This window comes from Lycium barbarum, chromosome 11 (genome assembly GCF_019175385.1).
Source record: "Lycium barbarum isolate Lr01 chromosome 11, ASM1917538v2, whole genome shotgun sequence".
Taxonomy (NCBI): domain Eukaryota; kingdom Viridiplantae; phylum Streptophyta; class Magnoliopsida; order Solanales; family Solanaceae; genus Lycium; species Lycium barbarum.
In genome coordinates this window covers 118,418,949-118,432,573 of record NC_083347.1, presented here as the reverse complement: position 1 = coordinate 118,432,573, position 13,625 = coordinate 118,418,949, and the positions used below count along the sequence as shown (strand labels likewise).

Genomic DNA, 13,625 nt, shown 5'->3' with positions numbered 1-13,625 from the left:
TCCATATATTCTTGTTATTCTCAATCAAAAAGAAAAAAGTAACGACAACAACTAGAAGAAGGTGCAACGAGGAAATGATCAGTTACAATTCGTGACACTACTAAAATCTTCGGTCTTTTATTTATTAATCTCCAGTGTTTTATTCTGTTGATGTTGCTCTAAAAAAGCCCTAGAACTAAAAAATAACATTTGCAGTGACCCATAAAACCGATCTCCACGTCAAGTGAAATTCGTATTCCATTTACCTTCCCTTAAGTTGACACACTAAAAGGTGGAATACTCTGTTCAAACCTGAAAAAGTTACCCGGATCCACTTTGCTTTTCACCTTTGCTAACCCCTCAAAGTTACCATTAAAATATTTTTCACCCCAAACTCTTGAATTTGAATACCTATATTCTCCATCATTTGCGCCAAAATCAAGATCCCTATAATTGAGATAAGCACTTCTAGAAGAATTTGGCAAAAATTGCTCCATTTTGTTATAAAGTTTCCTTAACCAATTAATCTTCTTGCTTGATATACTTTCACTATTATTACCCCAATTCACCATATACTGAATATTGAACAAATTTTCCTTTCTATGAGGAAATGGAATTTCAAATTCTGAAATTTCATCCATTCTTCCACCTAATGGATCCAATATTATCATTGGCCTTTCTTCGTCGCGAAACATGTTCTTTACCATTCTCCACACCTCTTTTGGCAATGGACTCTTCACAAAATCAGACGTCGCCTTTTGGTAATTCTTTGTTTCTGGCACAGTCCTGTTTACCAAAAATTCAATCGAATCGTTTGTTCTCTTAGATGCAAAATATAATATTGTGTTTATCCAGGGTACTTCAAAGCATTCTTTGTTTATGCAAGGTAATTCAGTGCAGTTCACCACTGGATCTTGAAAACAATCTTTTTGGACTAATCCAAATTCGGGGAAAGTTTGATTCAACAATGGGATTAACTCACTCACTCTCCCAAGAAACAACCCTTGAAATGAAACTTGGACTATTTTTTTACTTCCAATTCCCATATTTTGAATCAAGACTCTCATGAACAAATCCCGACTCAATTTATGTGACACATTTTGCCATCTTTGGAGTGAATTTATAGTTTCCCCTTGTAATTTTCGGCGTATTGTGAAAGCAGTAAGCTTTGATGGTACGTGTACTAGCTGAATTTTCCAAGCTAGAACGACACAAAAACTCGATCCACCACCTCCTCTTATAGCCCAAAACATGTCTTCTCCCATCGACTCTCTATCAAGAATTTTTCCATTTACATCCATTACACGAGCATCGAGGACATTATCCGCTGATAGCCCAAATTTCCTCATCAAAGTTCCGATTCCGCCCCCACTAATTAGCCCACCACTGGCAACAGTAGGATACAATCCTCCTGGAAATGCGAGATTTTCGCTTTTCTTGGCAATTTCGTAATAAAGTTGCCCCATTGTCACCCCTGTTTGAATCCAGGCCGTTTGATTGTTTTCGTCTATGTTGATTTCATCAAGTTTGAATAAATCAATTATAACGAATTGAGTTTCCGATACAGAGCGAAAAGAGAGGCCTTCATAGTCATGGCCACCACTTTTCACTCTAATTTGTAAGCCAAATTTCTGGCTACAAAGTATAATATGTTGGATTTCGGATTCGTTTTTAGGGGCTATGATGAAAATTGGATGTGCAGATGAAGAATTTAGCCACCTTGGATTTTTCTGGCCATATTCAATGAGAGATGAATATGTTGGTGATTTTGGAAAGTGTATATGTTTCTCAATATCTTTGTCTGAAGAATGGTCATAAATGCAATCAAGAAACTCTTGTTGAGCATTGGTTTCTATGTATAACAAGAATGAAACTAACAAAAATGGAAGAAATTGAAGTCTTCTCATTTTCAGAACGAGTTAAGCTACTAAGCTAAGTTGTTAGTGAAGAACAAGGTATAAGCGATTTTTTTCTCTTGTTTTATTTTTGTGGAACAATTTGAACTCTCGAATAGAAAATGAAAGAAGACCATAGAGAAATTGCTTCTTTTATAGTGTCCAAAGCCTAGTGACTAGTGAGATGAATAACTATAAATGTTACTACTTAAAGGTCACATTAACATAGAAATTGAATAAAGAAATATAACAAAACTTTACAGTGAGGCTTAAAATGAATAACTGCGCACTAATTAAGGCTCTCTATTAACAAAGAGTTGAATAAAAAATCAACGAGGAATCTTTGACACTATTTATTAGAATGTGAACATGACCCGCACGATTTTGTCATTATAGAAAAAAACATAACGATAATTTGTCGTAATATTTTTTTTTTTTTTGAGAATGCGGACAACATGATTGATTATTGTGCTGGCAAGGTCCATTTTGAATTTGGCTATAAATTGTAATATTAATTGTATGTATTAGCTCTATAGAACATAGCACCTAAATATCTTTTGTAGAACATCTAGGTATATAAGTGGATTGTATTCCACTCTTCTTTGCTTCTTCTTTTTTTTCTCGCGTTTTTGATTTGTAATAAATTATCTAGTTTTAAATACTTGAAATTGTGGGATTCCATTTGAATAAGTTACATATGATATTAATTACGAGTAAATGAAACTTCAAGGTGTGAGTTATGTTTGAGCAATTTAAGTTGAGAAGGGAGTTTACTGTCTGATGTTTGTTTGTATTTTATTTGTAAAAATAAACTTTTGAGATTATGTAAGTGACCTCCGGTCAGATACTGAATACAATTTCGGTACATGATTTAACCGACTATAGCGGATTATTAATCTATTTTTCAAGTTATCATATCAGGCTTGTTATGAATAGTTATTTATTGTAGTTCACTTTAACTCGCTAATGTAAAAAATATATATACTGTCAGTGCACAAAATTTAAATTTCTTTTAAAATGAGATATAAAATATCTCAAAATCCCAATGAAAGCAGCATTTCAATAGCTCTCTCTCTTATTCTTTTTAATTTCACACTAAGACAATTTTTACATAGCGTAACGAGGAGCACATCAAATAAGAATGGTACATGTATAGGTAATATTTTTGCATATTCACGGGACAAAAAATGAAACAAGAAAAGCGTTATTGCTTAGATAGGATAAACGGAAAAGGGCCAAATATATCCCTGTACTATGAGAAAAGGGTCAAATATACCCTCGTTATACTTTGGGGGAAAATATAGCCCTGTCGTTATACTTTGTGGCCAAATATACCCTCATCCGTTAAAGTTGTCCAAGGTGAACATCCAATCCTACGTGGTTGCCAAACATTTGATGAGGCGGATGCCACTTGGCATGTCACCTCAACACCCCTAACCATTTTACCCCTCCCCTTCTTCCACCACTAAAATTTCTTTTCCCTCCACCACCATTACCACCATCACCGCCACCTTCCCCTCCACCCCCGCTGCCACCGCCACCATGACCATCTCTCTTTCTGTACATAACCAAAATCGGATATCAATTTAACTTATTAGCCCCAAAATCATACTAATTTTACTTTATATTCGATTCCATTGTTAGTGTTTTCCCCCGAAATTTGAATGTGTGTTTTTTAAGGGTTTGATCATAGTGATCAATTTATTCTATCGAGTATGCCCATTTCTTTGTTTTTATTGTTGTTATATTGAACTGATGTATTTTATTCCTTTTGTTGCGTAATTGTTGAGGTTTGTAATTAATATGATTTTCGGCTGATAAGTTGAATTGATATCCAATTTTGGTTATGTACAGAAAGAGAGATGGTAGTGGTGGCAGTGACGGTGACAATGGCGGTGGAGGGAAGGTGGCGGTGATGGTGGCAATGGTGATTGAGGGGAAGGAAATTTTAGTATTGGAAGAAGGGGAGGGGTAAAATGGGTTAGGGGGTGTTGAGGTGGTATGCCACGTGGTATCCATCTCATCAAATGTGTGGCAGCCACGTAGGATCGGATGTCCACCTTGAACAACTTTAACGGATGAGGGGTACATTTGGCCCCAAAGTATAAATGCAGGGGTATAATTGGCCCCAAAGTATAACGAGGGATATATTTAACCCTTTTCTCATAGTATAGGGGTATATTTAGCCCTTTTCCGTAGGATAAATGAATGTGGTCCAATGGGTTAGACTATAATCAAATTAAGTTGGGATAATTGCAGTCATGGGCTCGAACAAGTGGGATACAGAAGCCTCAATAAGGTCCATTTGCCATTTCAACAAATGCATGTAAACAATCCAATCTCCATTTCCTTTTGGGCTTGACATTTGGCATCACATATCCTGATTTTTACGCCTATGGAAAATGATATGACCAGAAGGCTAGCTCACCCCATCCGAAATTAATCCTTCTAGCTGGAAATTGTTCCCCCGATGACACTACCGGGGCTGGTCCATTGCCATCCGTGGTGTATATTTTTACCACGGCCGGTTCAGAATGATGAGCCTTGACCCAATCTATCAATCAAAAAAAAAAAATGTGCTCATTTTTTCACGATCTTAAGAAATTCATGAACGACATTTGCCACCCAACTTAATGTTAGGTGTGGAATTGGCCAAACAAGTCAATTCTTTTGTTCATATAGTCGTGATGTAAGCGCTTACCTCATAATAGTTGTGATGTAAGCGCTTACCTCATCATAGGAAATTCATTCCTATAAATAGGTAGCTTATGGTTCATTTGTAAGATATCATTAAGATCATTTGCTATACACATCCCAAGAGAGAAAAAAAATCTAAGAGAAATACTCTTAGTGAAAGGCCTAAGTAAGAGAAGGTCTTTGAGAGAATTTTCTGTGGTAAAATTCTTGAGTGTAATTGGAATTGGGGTTGTGAGGTTGAGTGTTGTAAACACTTGTAATATTTCTTCTTTAATAAGATCTGCAGCAGCAACGTGGACGTAGCTCTCACATTGAGGGTGAACCACTATAAATCTGTGTGTGCTATTTATTCTTCGCTTACATCACGACGTAAGTAGGTTCTGTCTAAGGAGGTTGGTATTTAAGTGGTCCAGCTGTGACCCTCCAATCTTTCCTGGGAACCTGCTTACAAAGGTCGGATTTGGGATTTAAATCCTAACAACTGGTATCAGAGCAACAGGTTGTGTTGTGATTTAGAAACGATGGGAGGCGAAGATGGTACGACGCACGACATCGGTAAATTCGATGGTACAGACTTTGCGTTCTGGAGAATGCAAATTGAAGATTATTTATATGGCAGAAAGCTTCATGAACCTCTGAGTCCGAAACCAGAAGAGATGAAGCAAGCAGATTGGAATCTCCTCGACAGACAAGTTCTGGGAGTCATTCGGCTGACGCTGTCGAAGAACGTTGCTCACAACGTGGCAAAGGAGAAGACCACCGCAGATATGATGAAGGTATTGTCTGACATGTATGAGAAACCTTCGGAAAATAATAAGGTATTTCTCATGAAGAAACTATTTCATTTAAAGATGATGGAAAGTGCTCATGTTGCTGCACACGTAAATGAATTCAATACCATTGTAAATCAATTGTCATCGGTAAAAATTGATTTCGATGATGAAGTGCAAGCTCTAATTTTGTTGGCATCCCTACCAAATAGCTGGGAGCCAATGAGAGCAGCGGTTAGTAATTCTGTCGGTAGTGACAAACTAAAGTTCAACGATGTTAGGGATCGTATCCTTGCTGAGGAAGTGCGCAGGACAGATTCTGGAGAGGCATCGACGAGTTCTGCTTTTAATGTTGAAAACAGAAGCAGAAATTATGACAGAAATTACAACCGAAATAGGGGCAGATCGAAGTCAAGGAATGGCAGGGGTCAATCCAGACCAGGACGAACATTTGAGTGTTGGAACTGTGGAAAACCAGGTCACTTCAAGAAGAACTGCAGGGCGCCAAAGAAGGAGGACAACAAGGGGGCTGGAATCAACGCTGCTACGGAAGACATTGGCGATGCGTTGTTGCTATCGGTTGACAGCCCGATAGACTCTTGGGTGCTTGACTCAGGAGCGTCCTTTCATACCACCCCACATCATGATATAATGACAAACTACGGGGCTGGGAATCTCGGCAAAGTTTATTTAGCCGATGGAGAGCCGCTAGACGTTGTTGGCACGGGAGACATTAATTTGAAGATGTCAAATGGATCCTCGTGGAAGATTACAAAAGTTAGACATGTTCCAAAGCTGATGCGAAACCTGATTTCAGTAGGTCAGCTTGATGATGAGGGATATGATCTCAACTTTGGTAATGGGTCTTGGAAGGTGGCGAAAGGTGCTATGGTAGTTGGCCGAGGAAAGAAGATTGGCACTCTCTACATGACGGATAGCTGTCGTGATATTGTTGCTGTGGTTGACAACACAAAGAAGACAGATTTGTGGCATTGTCGGCTTGGGCATATCAGCCAGAAGGGGATGAAGCTGTTGGTGACAAATGGCTTAATTCCGGAGCTGAAGACGGTGGACCTTCATACGTGTGAGAGCTGCATTCTCGGAAAAACAAAAGCGAGTAAGCTTCTCAAGTGCAGGCAGAGAGTTGAAGGTCGAAAAGCTGGAATTGGTGCACACAGACGTGTGGGGACCTACCACTGTACCCTCCCTTGGAGGATCACACTACTACGTGACCTTCATTGATGATTCAACCAGGAAGGTATGGGTTTATTTTATGAAAAATAAATCCGATGTGTTTAGTGTATTCAAAAGATGGAAAGCCATGGTCGAGAATGAAACAAACCTCAAGTTGAAGTGTTTGAGGTCCGACAACGGCGGAGAATACACTGATGGTGATTTCAAACGGTACTGTGCCGATAATGGGATCAAGATGATGAAGACTATTCCTGGAACGCCGCAACAGAATGGAGTAGCCGAAAGAATGAACCGAACGTTGAACGAGCGTGCTCGGAGTATGAGAATACACTCTGGACTGCCCAAGACATTCTGGGCAGATGCAGTCAATACCGCGACCTTCTTAATTAACCGAGGACCGTCAGTTCCCTTGGATTTCAGGATTCCAGAAGAAGTCTGGAGTGGCAAGAAGGTAAATCTTTCATTTCTGAAAGTGTTCGGTTGCTTATCATATGTTCATAATGATGATACGGCTAGAAGCAAGCTTGATCCAAAATCAAAGAAGTGTTACTTTATTGGCTATGGTGACACCGAGCTTGGGTACCGATTTTGGGATGAACAAAATCGGAAGATCATCCGAAGCAGGAATGTTGTCTTTAACGAAGAGGTACTGTACAAAGACAAGCTGCAAAAGAATTCAGAATGTCAGGACAAGGAATCGGAAATAGTCGATTTGAGGGACTTTCCGGCACCTGAGCCGCAGCCAGGTACAACCGAGGCAGAGGAACAAACAATCCGAGAAGGTGCTGATGAAAGTGCTGATTCTGAAACAAATGAACAGACGCCAATCACAGAGCTGCGTAGATCATCCAGGATCAGGAAGCCGCTTCACAGGTACTCTCCATCCCTCAACTACATTCTACTCACTGATAAAGGGGAGCCGGAATGTTATGAAGAAGCAATGCAAGTCGATGAATCGACTAAGTGGGAGCTGGCAATGAAGGATGAAATGGATTCACTATCGGCAAATCATACATGGGAATTATCCGAGTTGCCAAAGGATAAAAAGGCATTGCAAAACAAATGGGTTTATCGGATAAAGGAAGAACCCAATGGAAGCAAGCGTTATAAAGCAAGGCTGGTTGCAAAGGGATTTCAACAGAAAGAAGGCATTGACTATACGGAGATCTTCTCTCCCGTAGTCAAGATGGTGACTATCAGAACTGTTCTTGGGCTGGTAGCAAAGGAAAATCTACATCTGCAACAGATGGACGTGAAAACTGCATTTCTTCACGGTGATCTAGACGAGGAAATCTACATGCGACAACCGGAGGGATTCAAAATCAAAGGAAAGGAGAATCTGGTGTGCAAACTTCAAAAGAGTCTGTACGGACTAAAACAGGCTCCAAGACAGTGGTATTTAAAGTTTGACAGCTTTATGAAGAAAACTGATTTTTCAAGGTGCGAGGCAGATCACTGCTGTTACTTCAAAAAATTTGAAGACTCGTACATGATACTGCTACTCTATGTCGACGACATGCTAATCGTAGGAGCAAACCTACAGGAGATTGATCTGTTGAAAAAAGGGTTATCGGAAGAGTTTGCAATGAAGGATTTGGGAGTTGCAAAGCAAATCCTTGGGATGAGAATCAACCGAAGCAAGGAGGGCATCAAACTCTCACAAGAAGAATATGTGAGGAAAGTTATCAAAAGGTTTAACATGCATGATGCCAAGCCAGTCAGCACTCCCTTGGCTGGACACTTTCGGTTGTCAAAGGATCAGTCGCCGACAACCGAGGATGAGAAGAAGCAGATGGACAAGATACCTTATGCATCTGCAATCGGTAGTCTTATGTATGCAATGATATGTACAAGGCCAGACATTGCACATGCAGTGGGAGTTGTCAGCCGATTTATGAGCAATCCGGGAAAGCAACACTGGGAGGCTGTGAAGTGGATATTCAGATATCTGAAAGGCAGCTCGAGTTCAGCTCTGTATTTCCGAAAATCAAAAACAGGATTGCAAGGGTATGTTGATGCTGACAACGGTGGTGATATTGATAGCAGAAAGAGCACATCCGGGTATGTTTACACCTTCGGAGGTACTGCAATCTCTTGGGTTTCCAAGTTGTAAAAGATAGTAGCTCTCTCTAGTTGTGAGGATGAGTACGTTGCTGTGACGGAGGCCACAAAGGAAATGATGTGGCTACAATCTTTTCTGCGGGAATTGGATCAGGACCACGAGGGAAGTGTGCTATATTGTGATAGCCAAAGCGCCATTCATTTGGCAAAGAACCCGGTTTACCATGCTCGAACGAAGCACATACAACTCCGGTACCATTTCATTAGATCAGCTTTGGAAGATGGAGCGCTAGTGCTTGAGAAGATCGCAGGGAGTCAGAATCCAGCAGACATGCTGACAAAGGCAGTGACGATAGACAAACTGAAGCTATGCTCAACTTCAGTTGGCCTGCACGAAGTATGAAAGTAGGAAAGAGCTGCTGCATCGATCAAAGTGTGAAGACAAATTAAAATTAGTCTTCAAGTGGGAGATTTGTTAGGTGTGGAATTGGTCAAACAAGTCAATTCTTTTGTTCACATAGTCGTGATGTAAGCGCTTACCTCATAATAGTTGTGATGTAAGCGCTTACCTCATCAAAAGAAATTCATTCCTATAAATAGGTAGCTTATGGTTCATTTGTAAGATATCATTAAGATCATTTGCTATACACATCCCAAGAGAGAAAAAAATCTAAGAGAAATACTCTTAGTGAAAGGCCTAAGTAAGAGAAGGTCTTTGAGAGAATTTTCTGTGGTAAAATTCTTGAGTGTAATTGGAATTGGGGTTGTGAGGTTGAGTGTTGTAAACACTTGTAATATTTCTTCTTTAATAAGATCTGCAGCAGCAACGTGAACGTAGCTCTCACATTGAGGGTGAACCACTATAAATCTGTGTGTGCTATTTATTCTTCGCTTACATCACGACGTAAGTAGGTTCTGTCTAAGGAGGTTGGTATTTAAGTGGTCCAGCTGTGACCCTCCAATCTTTCCTGGGAACCTGCTTACAAAGGTCGGATTTGGGATTTAAATCCTAACACTTAAGGCCTTTCATTTAGTTTCTCAACTCTATGTTTCTCTAAATAGGATGGAGAGAACATCACCAAATTAAAATACCCTTTTACCAACTGGCCTTGATTATCATCTCCATTACTCAATCTAGTTCGACCATCAACCACGATACCAATGTTATGTGCTCCTATAAATTCAATAAGTAAATTAAAATTCTTATGAACAAATGCTGTGAATTTATTTTGCAATGGAAGCGCCATTTCAATATCTCTTTCTTATTCTCTTTAATTTCATCCAGAGACGACTTTTACATAATGTACGTATCGAAGAGCACATCAAATAAGAACAATATACGTATAAGTAACATTGTTGCATATTCACAGGATAAAAAATAAAACTAGAAAAAGCTTTATATACTACTTAGATAGGATAACTGGATGTGGCCCAATAGCTAAAGCAACTCTGGACGGACTTTTATCAAATCAAGTTGAGATAATTTGCAGTCACGGGTTTAAACACATGGGCTGCAGAAGCCTCAATAAGTTCTATTTGCCATTTCAACAGATGCATGTAGACAATCCAATCTCCATTTCCTTTTGGACTTGGCATTGGCATCACATATCCTGATTTTCCAGCCCATGGAAAATGATACGATCCGAAGGCTGGCTCACCCCATCCAAAATTAATCTTTCTGGCCGGAAATTGTTGCCCAGATGACACTACCACGGCGGGCCCATCACCTTCGGTGGCATATATTTTAGCCACGACGGGTTCAGGACGATGGGCCTCAACCCAATCTATCAATCCAAGAAAATGTTCTGGTGTTTTCGCGATATCAAGAAATTCATGAACTACATTTGTCACCCAATTCAACGGCTTCTCTTTTAGCTCCTCAATTTTTTTCCCTCCAAATGGGATGGAGAGAACATTACCAAAATACCCTTTTAGCAACTTGTCTTGATTATTATCTCTGTTACTCATCAATCTAGTCCTACCATCAACCACGATACCAAACCTAAAATTCTTGAAACTCAATGTTTCTTTAACTCCACATGCGATAGTTTTCCAAAGGAAAGCGCTGAATGATTCAATTTTAGATCTCTGGGATTTCGTACTTTTCTGGTCATGATTGGCTAGTGATTGTAAGTGCCCGATTTTTTCCCCCGTGACATAGTAAATTCTACTTATGACTTGATCGTTAGGGTTAACGGTTTCAGGTTTTGTGGGAGGTGGGGTTGGTATTGGTACATATAAGTCATTGATCGAGGAATCATAGTAACCAGGACGTCGAGGAAAAAGGGATGATCGTCGAAAAGATGGGAGCTGAGAGAGTGGCTTGGATTGAGCTAATTCAGACCATGACACAAGAAACAAGTTGGCTGAATATGCATCAGCTACTCGATGATCAAATGTGCAACCCACTACTATTCCTCCACATTTGAGTTGTGTAACCTGCAGTGAAAAATTGTGTAAAGTTGCAAGAAATTAATAAACCAAATAAGAGAACAAATTAAAGTCAGATTTTTCTAATTATTCTGTCCTAAAAAGAGTGAAGTTTTTATATTTAGAAATAATTTTATATTAAATTTCACATTATATCCTTAATGAGATGATTTATAAATCACAAGTTTGAATCGTCTTACTTTATTTTTAAATTCCCTGTCTAATCAAATGTTACGACATAAATTTGGACGGAGGGAATAATAAAAAGGTATAGAGCAAGGGCTTGCAGAGTCAAGGTGTCCTGTTATGTATTTTGTAAAGTATATAATTTAGTAAAACTAGTTTAGTTTTACCATCGATATTATTATTAATCTTAAATAGATAGAAACTAGATTTTGTTGCCAATAGGTTTTCTTAGACTATGAGGGTTGTCATATTCTTATGAATCCTAGCTTCGCTAGTTAATTCAATTAAGCTTTGGGTTTAAATTCTATTTACTTATTATGTAAAAAATTAAAGTATTTACATCATGAAGTTATTTAAAACATAATTGCAGCCTTACAGGTACTCTATTCAAAAACATTGATTAATAACCTAGAATAAATGAATAGAAATAAATTACACTCATGCTTTGTTCATTATCACTAGTCAAAATTGAATATTTTTGTTGAAATCATAATTAAGTAAATAAAAGTGTGTTCTATCTAATAATTTAGTTTAAGTAACATTGTTTGATGTTAATAGTCACATGCTTTAACATGGTATCAAAGCAGACAAAGGTACTGACTTTGAGTCTCATGATCACTCATTATAAAAAATGAAGTGTTTGCCTGTTTGGCCCTTGAGAAAAAATCAGGTCTCCATGTGTAGACGTTAGAGATGGATTCATGATTTGAAGTTTATGAGTTCGGGATTTTAATGCTTTTGAGCTACTAGGTCCTAAATTAATAAATTGTACACATTAAATAGATTTCTCAAGACAAATATAAGGTTTAAGCCAAATCTATTTTCTTTTTTTTGTTAAACTTTGTCTCCATCGACCATGCTGAACCGTATATCGAACTGTATTGTCTACTTCGAAAGTTACATATAGGTACGGGGGTACACACACTTCAAAGATTTAACAGTATTGTCTTTGTTAAGTTGGGACATTCATACGGTCACATGCATGAACAATAGGAAAAATAGTGCACAAAGACATATATTACCTGAACAGCTAGTACACCATGCTTCTTCTTACACTACAAGAAAACATGGAATTAGCGACGGACAGAATTTCGTAGCTAAACAGTAAAATTCCATGCTAATATCATTTAGCTACGGATTAGCGACGGATTATAAGAAAATCTAATTAGCGAGGAGCTATTTAGCGACGGATTAGCTAGAGATTACCGACAAATGCCGTAGCTAATTCCATGTTCTCTTGTAGTGTTAGGAACAAGTTTTCCCTCAATACTTTCATCTGGATTATAAAAATTAATCTCCTTGAGCTCAACATCAGCAAAAGCTTCAGTAAAATAAACTCCACTATTATTGCAAAGAACCTCAGGTTCTCCAGCTAAATTTTCAACAATTTCTCCAGAAAAAGCATAGTAAGAAACTAATGTTTCAGCCAAAGAATCTTTAAGAATTTTTACCATTGAACCATATTCTAAATTTATTTTCTCCGAAATAATGGGATTTAGATAGCAGAACAAAACTCCGACGTCTACTGGAGGCAAAAATAAATCAAGATTGGACAATGGTAGCCAATATTTTTGCATTGGCAACACTGCTGCTACTACCTCAGTTTTGTTCACTTTCACATTGAAGTTTCTTTTGGAATTCATCTCTTTTTTGCATATATTTTTGGGGTTGAGAAATTGATAGAAGTATAAGGTTTTGATAGTTTGTATAGTGGTGTACAAGTATTTGCTTTAGAGTGAGTGATGGACGGATGAGAGGGCTCTATTTATAGGGTTCAACTAATTGTATATATTAATAGTGAAAAAGAAGTATTAACTATATATCAGATCACCTATAAAGACGATTACAAGTAACCAATCCTAAATAGTTTAATTAATAATTTGAAAAATAAGACAAGCACATATTGTAAGTCATGATGGGAAATTTATGAGTTGCGAACTTGACATTGAGTTCAGAGCTCTTTTATTTTTTTTATTTTTTTAAAAAAGGCATTTTATCAAATCAGCGGAGGGGAGGGGGGAGGAGGGAAAGGGAAGTGGATACTATGTTACTGATGGGGTTTGAACCCTTCATCAATCTTAATTGTGGAAGGTAGCACTACAATAAAATGATTAGAGACAACCCTTCTTCACTAAGTCACGGGTTTATTAGGGACAGTAAAATGATCGTCATTAATTATTTATACTATTTGTGACAAAAACTAACGTCATAATTAAATATAAAATTTTATGGCTAAAGTTTACAATGAATAACTACAAATTCTAATTCGTCGCTATTGGAACAACATATTTTTAGTATAAAAAATTTAACTAATTTTAAGACAAATAATGGCTTGGCACATATTGGGTACATTATTAGTGACAAAATAATGTGTCACAAATAACTTAAAATTCGTGGCTACTGTTACTCAATA

At 38.0% G+C, this 13,625-nt stretch overlaps 2 protein-coding genes across 2 annotated transcripts; both read right to left on the bottom strand.

Annotated features, from left to right (window-relative positions):
- Positions 1–2,025, bottom strand: LOC132617841 (berberine bridge enzyme-like 22). The gene has a single exon (XM_060332910.1). The coding sequence runs from the start codon at positions 1,884–1,886 to the stop codon at positions 252–254; it is 1,635 nt and encodes a 544-aa protein (XP_060188893.1). The 5' UTR covers positions 1,887–2,025; the 3' UTR covers positions 1–251.
- A 7,824-nt stretch (positions 2,026–9,849) lies between these two features.
- Positions 9,850–12,891, bottom strand: LOC132618315 (coniferyl alcohol acyltransferase-like). The gene is made up of 3 exons (XM_060333382.1): positions 12,466–12,891; positions 12,235–12,267; positions 9,850–11,035 (listed from the first exon to the last, which is right to left on the bottom strand). The coding sequence occupies exons 1-3, from the start codon at positions 12,853–12,855 to the stop codon at positions 10,061–10,063; spliced, it is 1,398 nt and encodes a 465-aa protein (XP_060189365.1). The 5' UTR covers positions 12,856–12,891; the 3' UTR covers positions 9,850–10,060.
- Between the last annotated feature and the right edge of the window lie 734 nt (positions 12,892–13,625).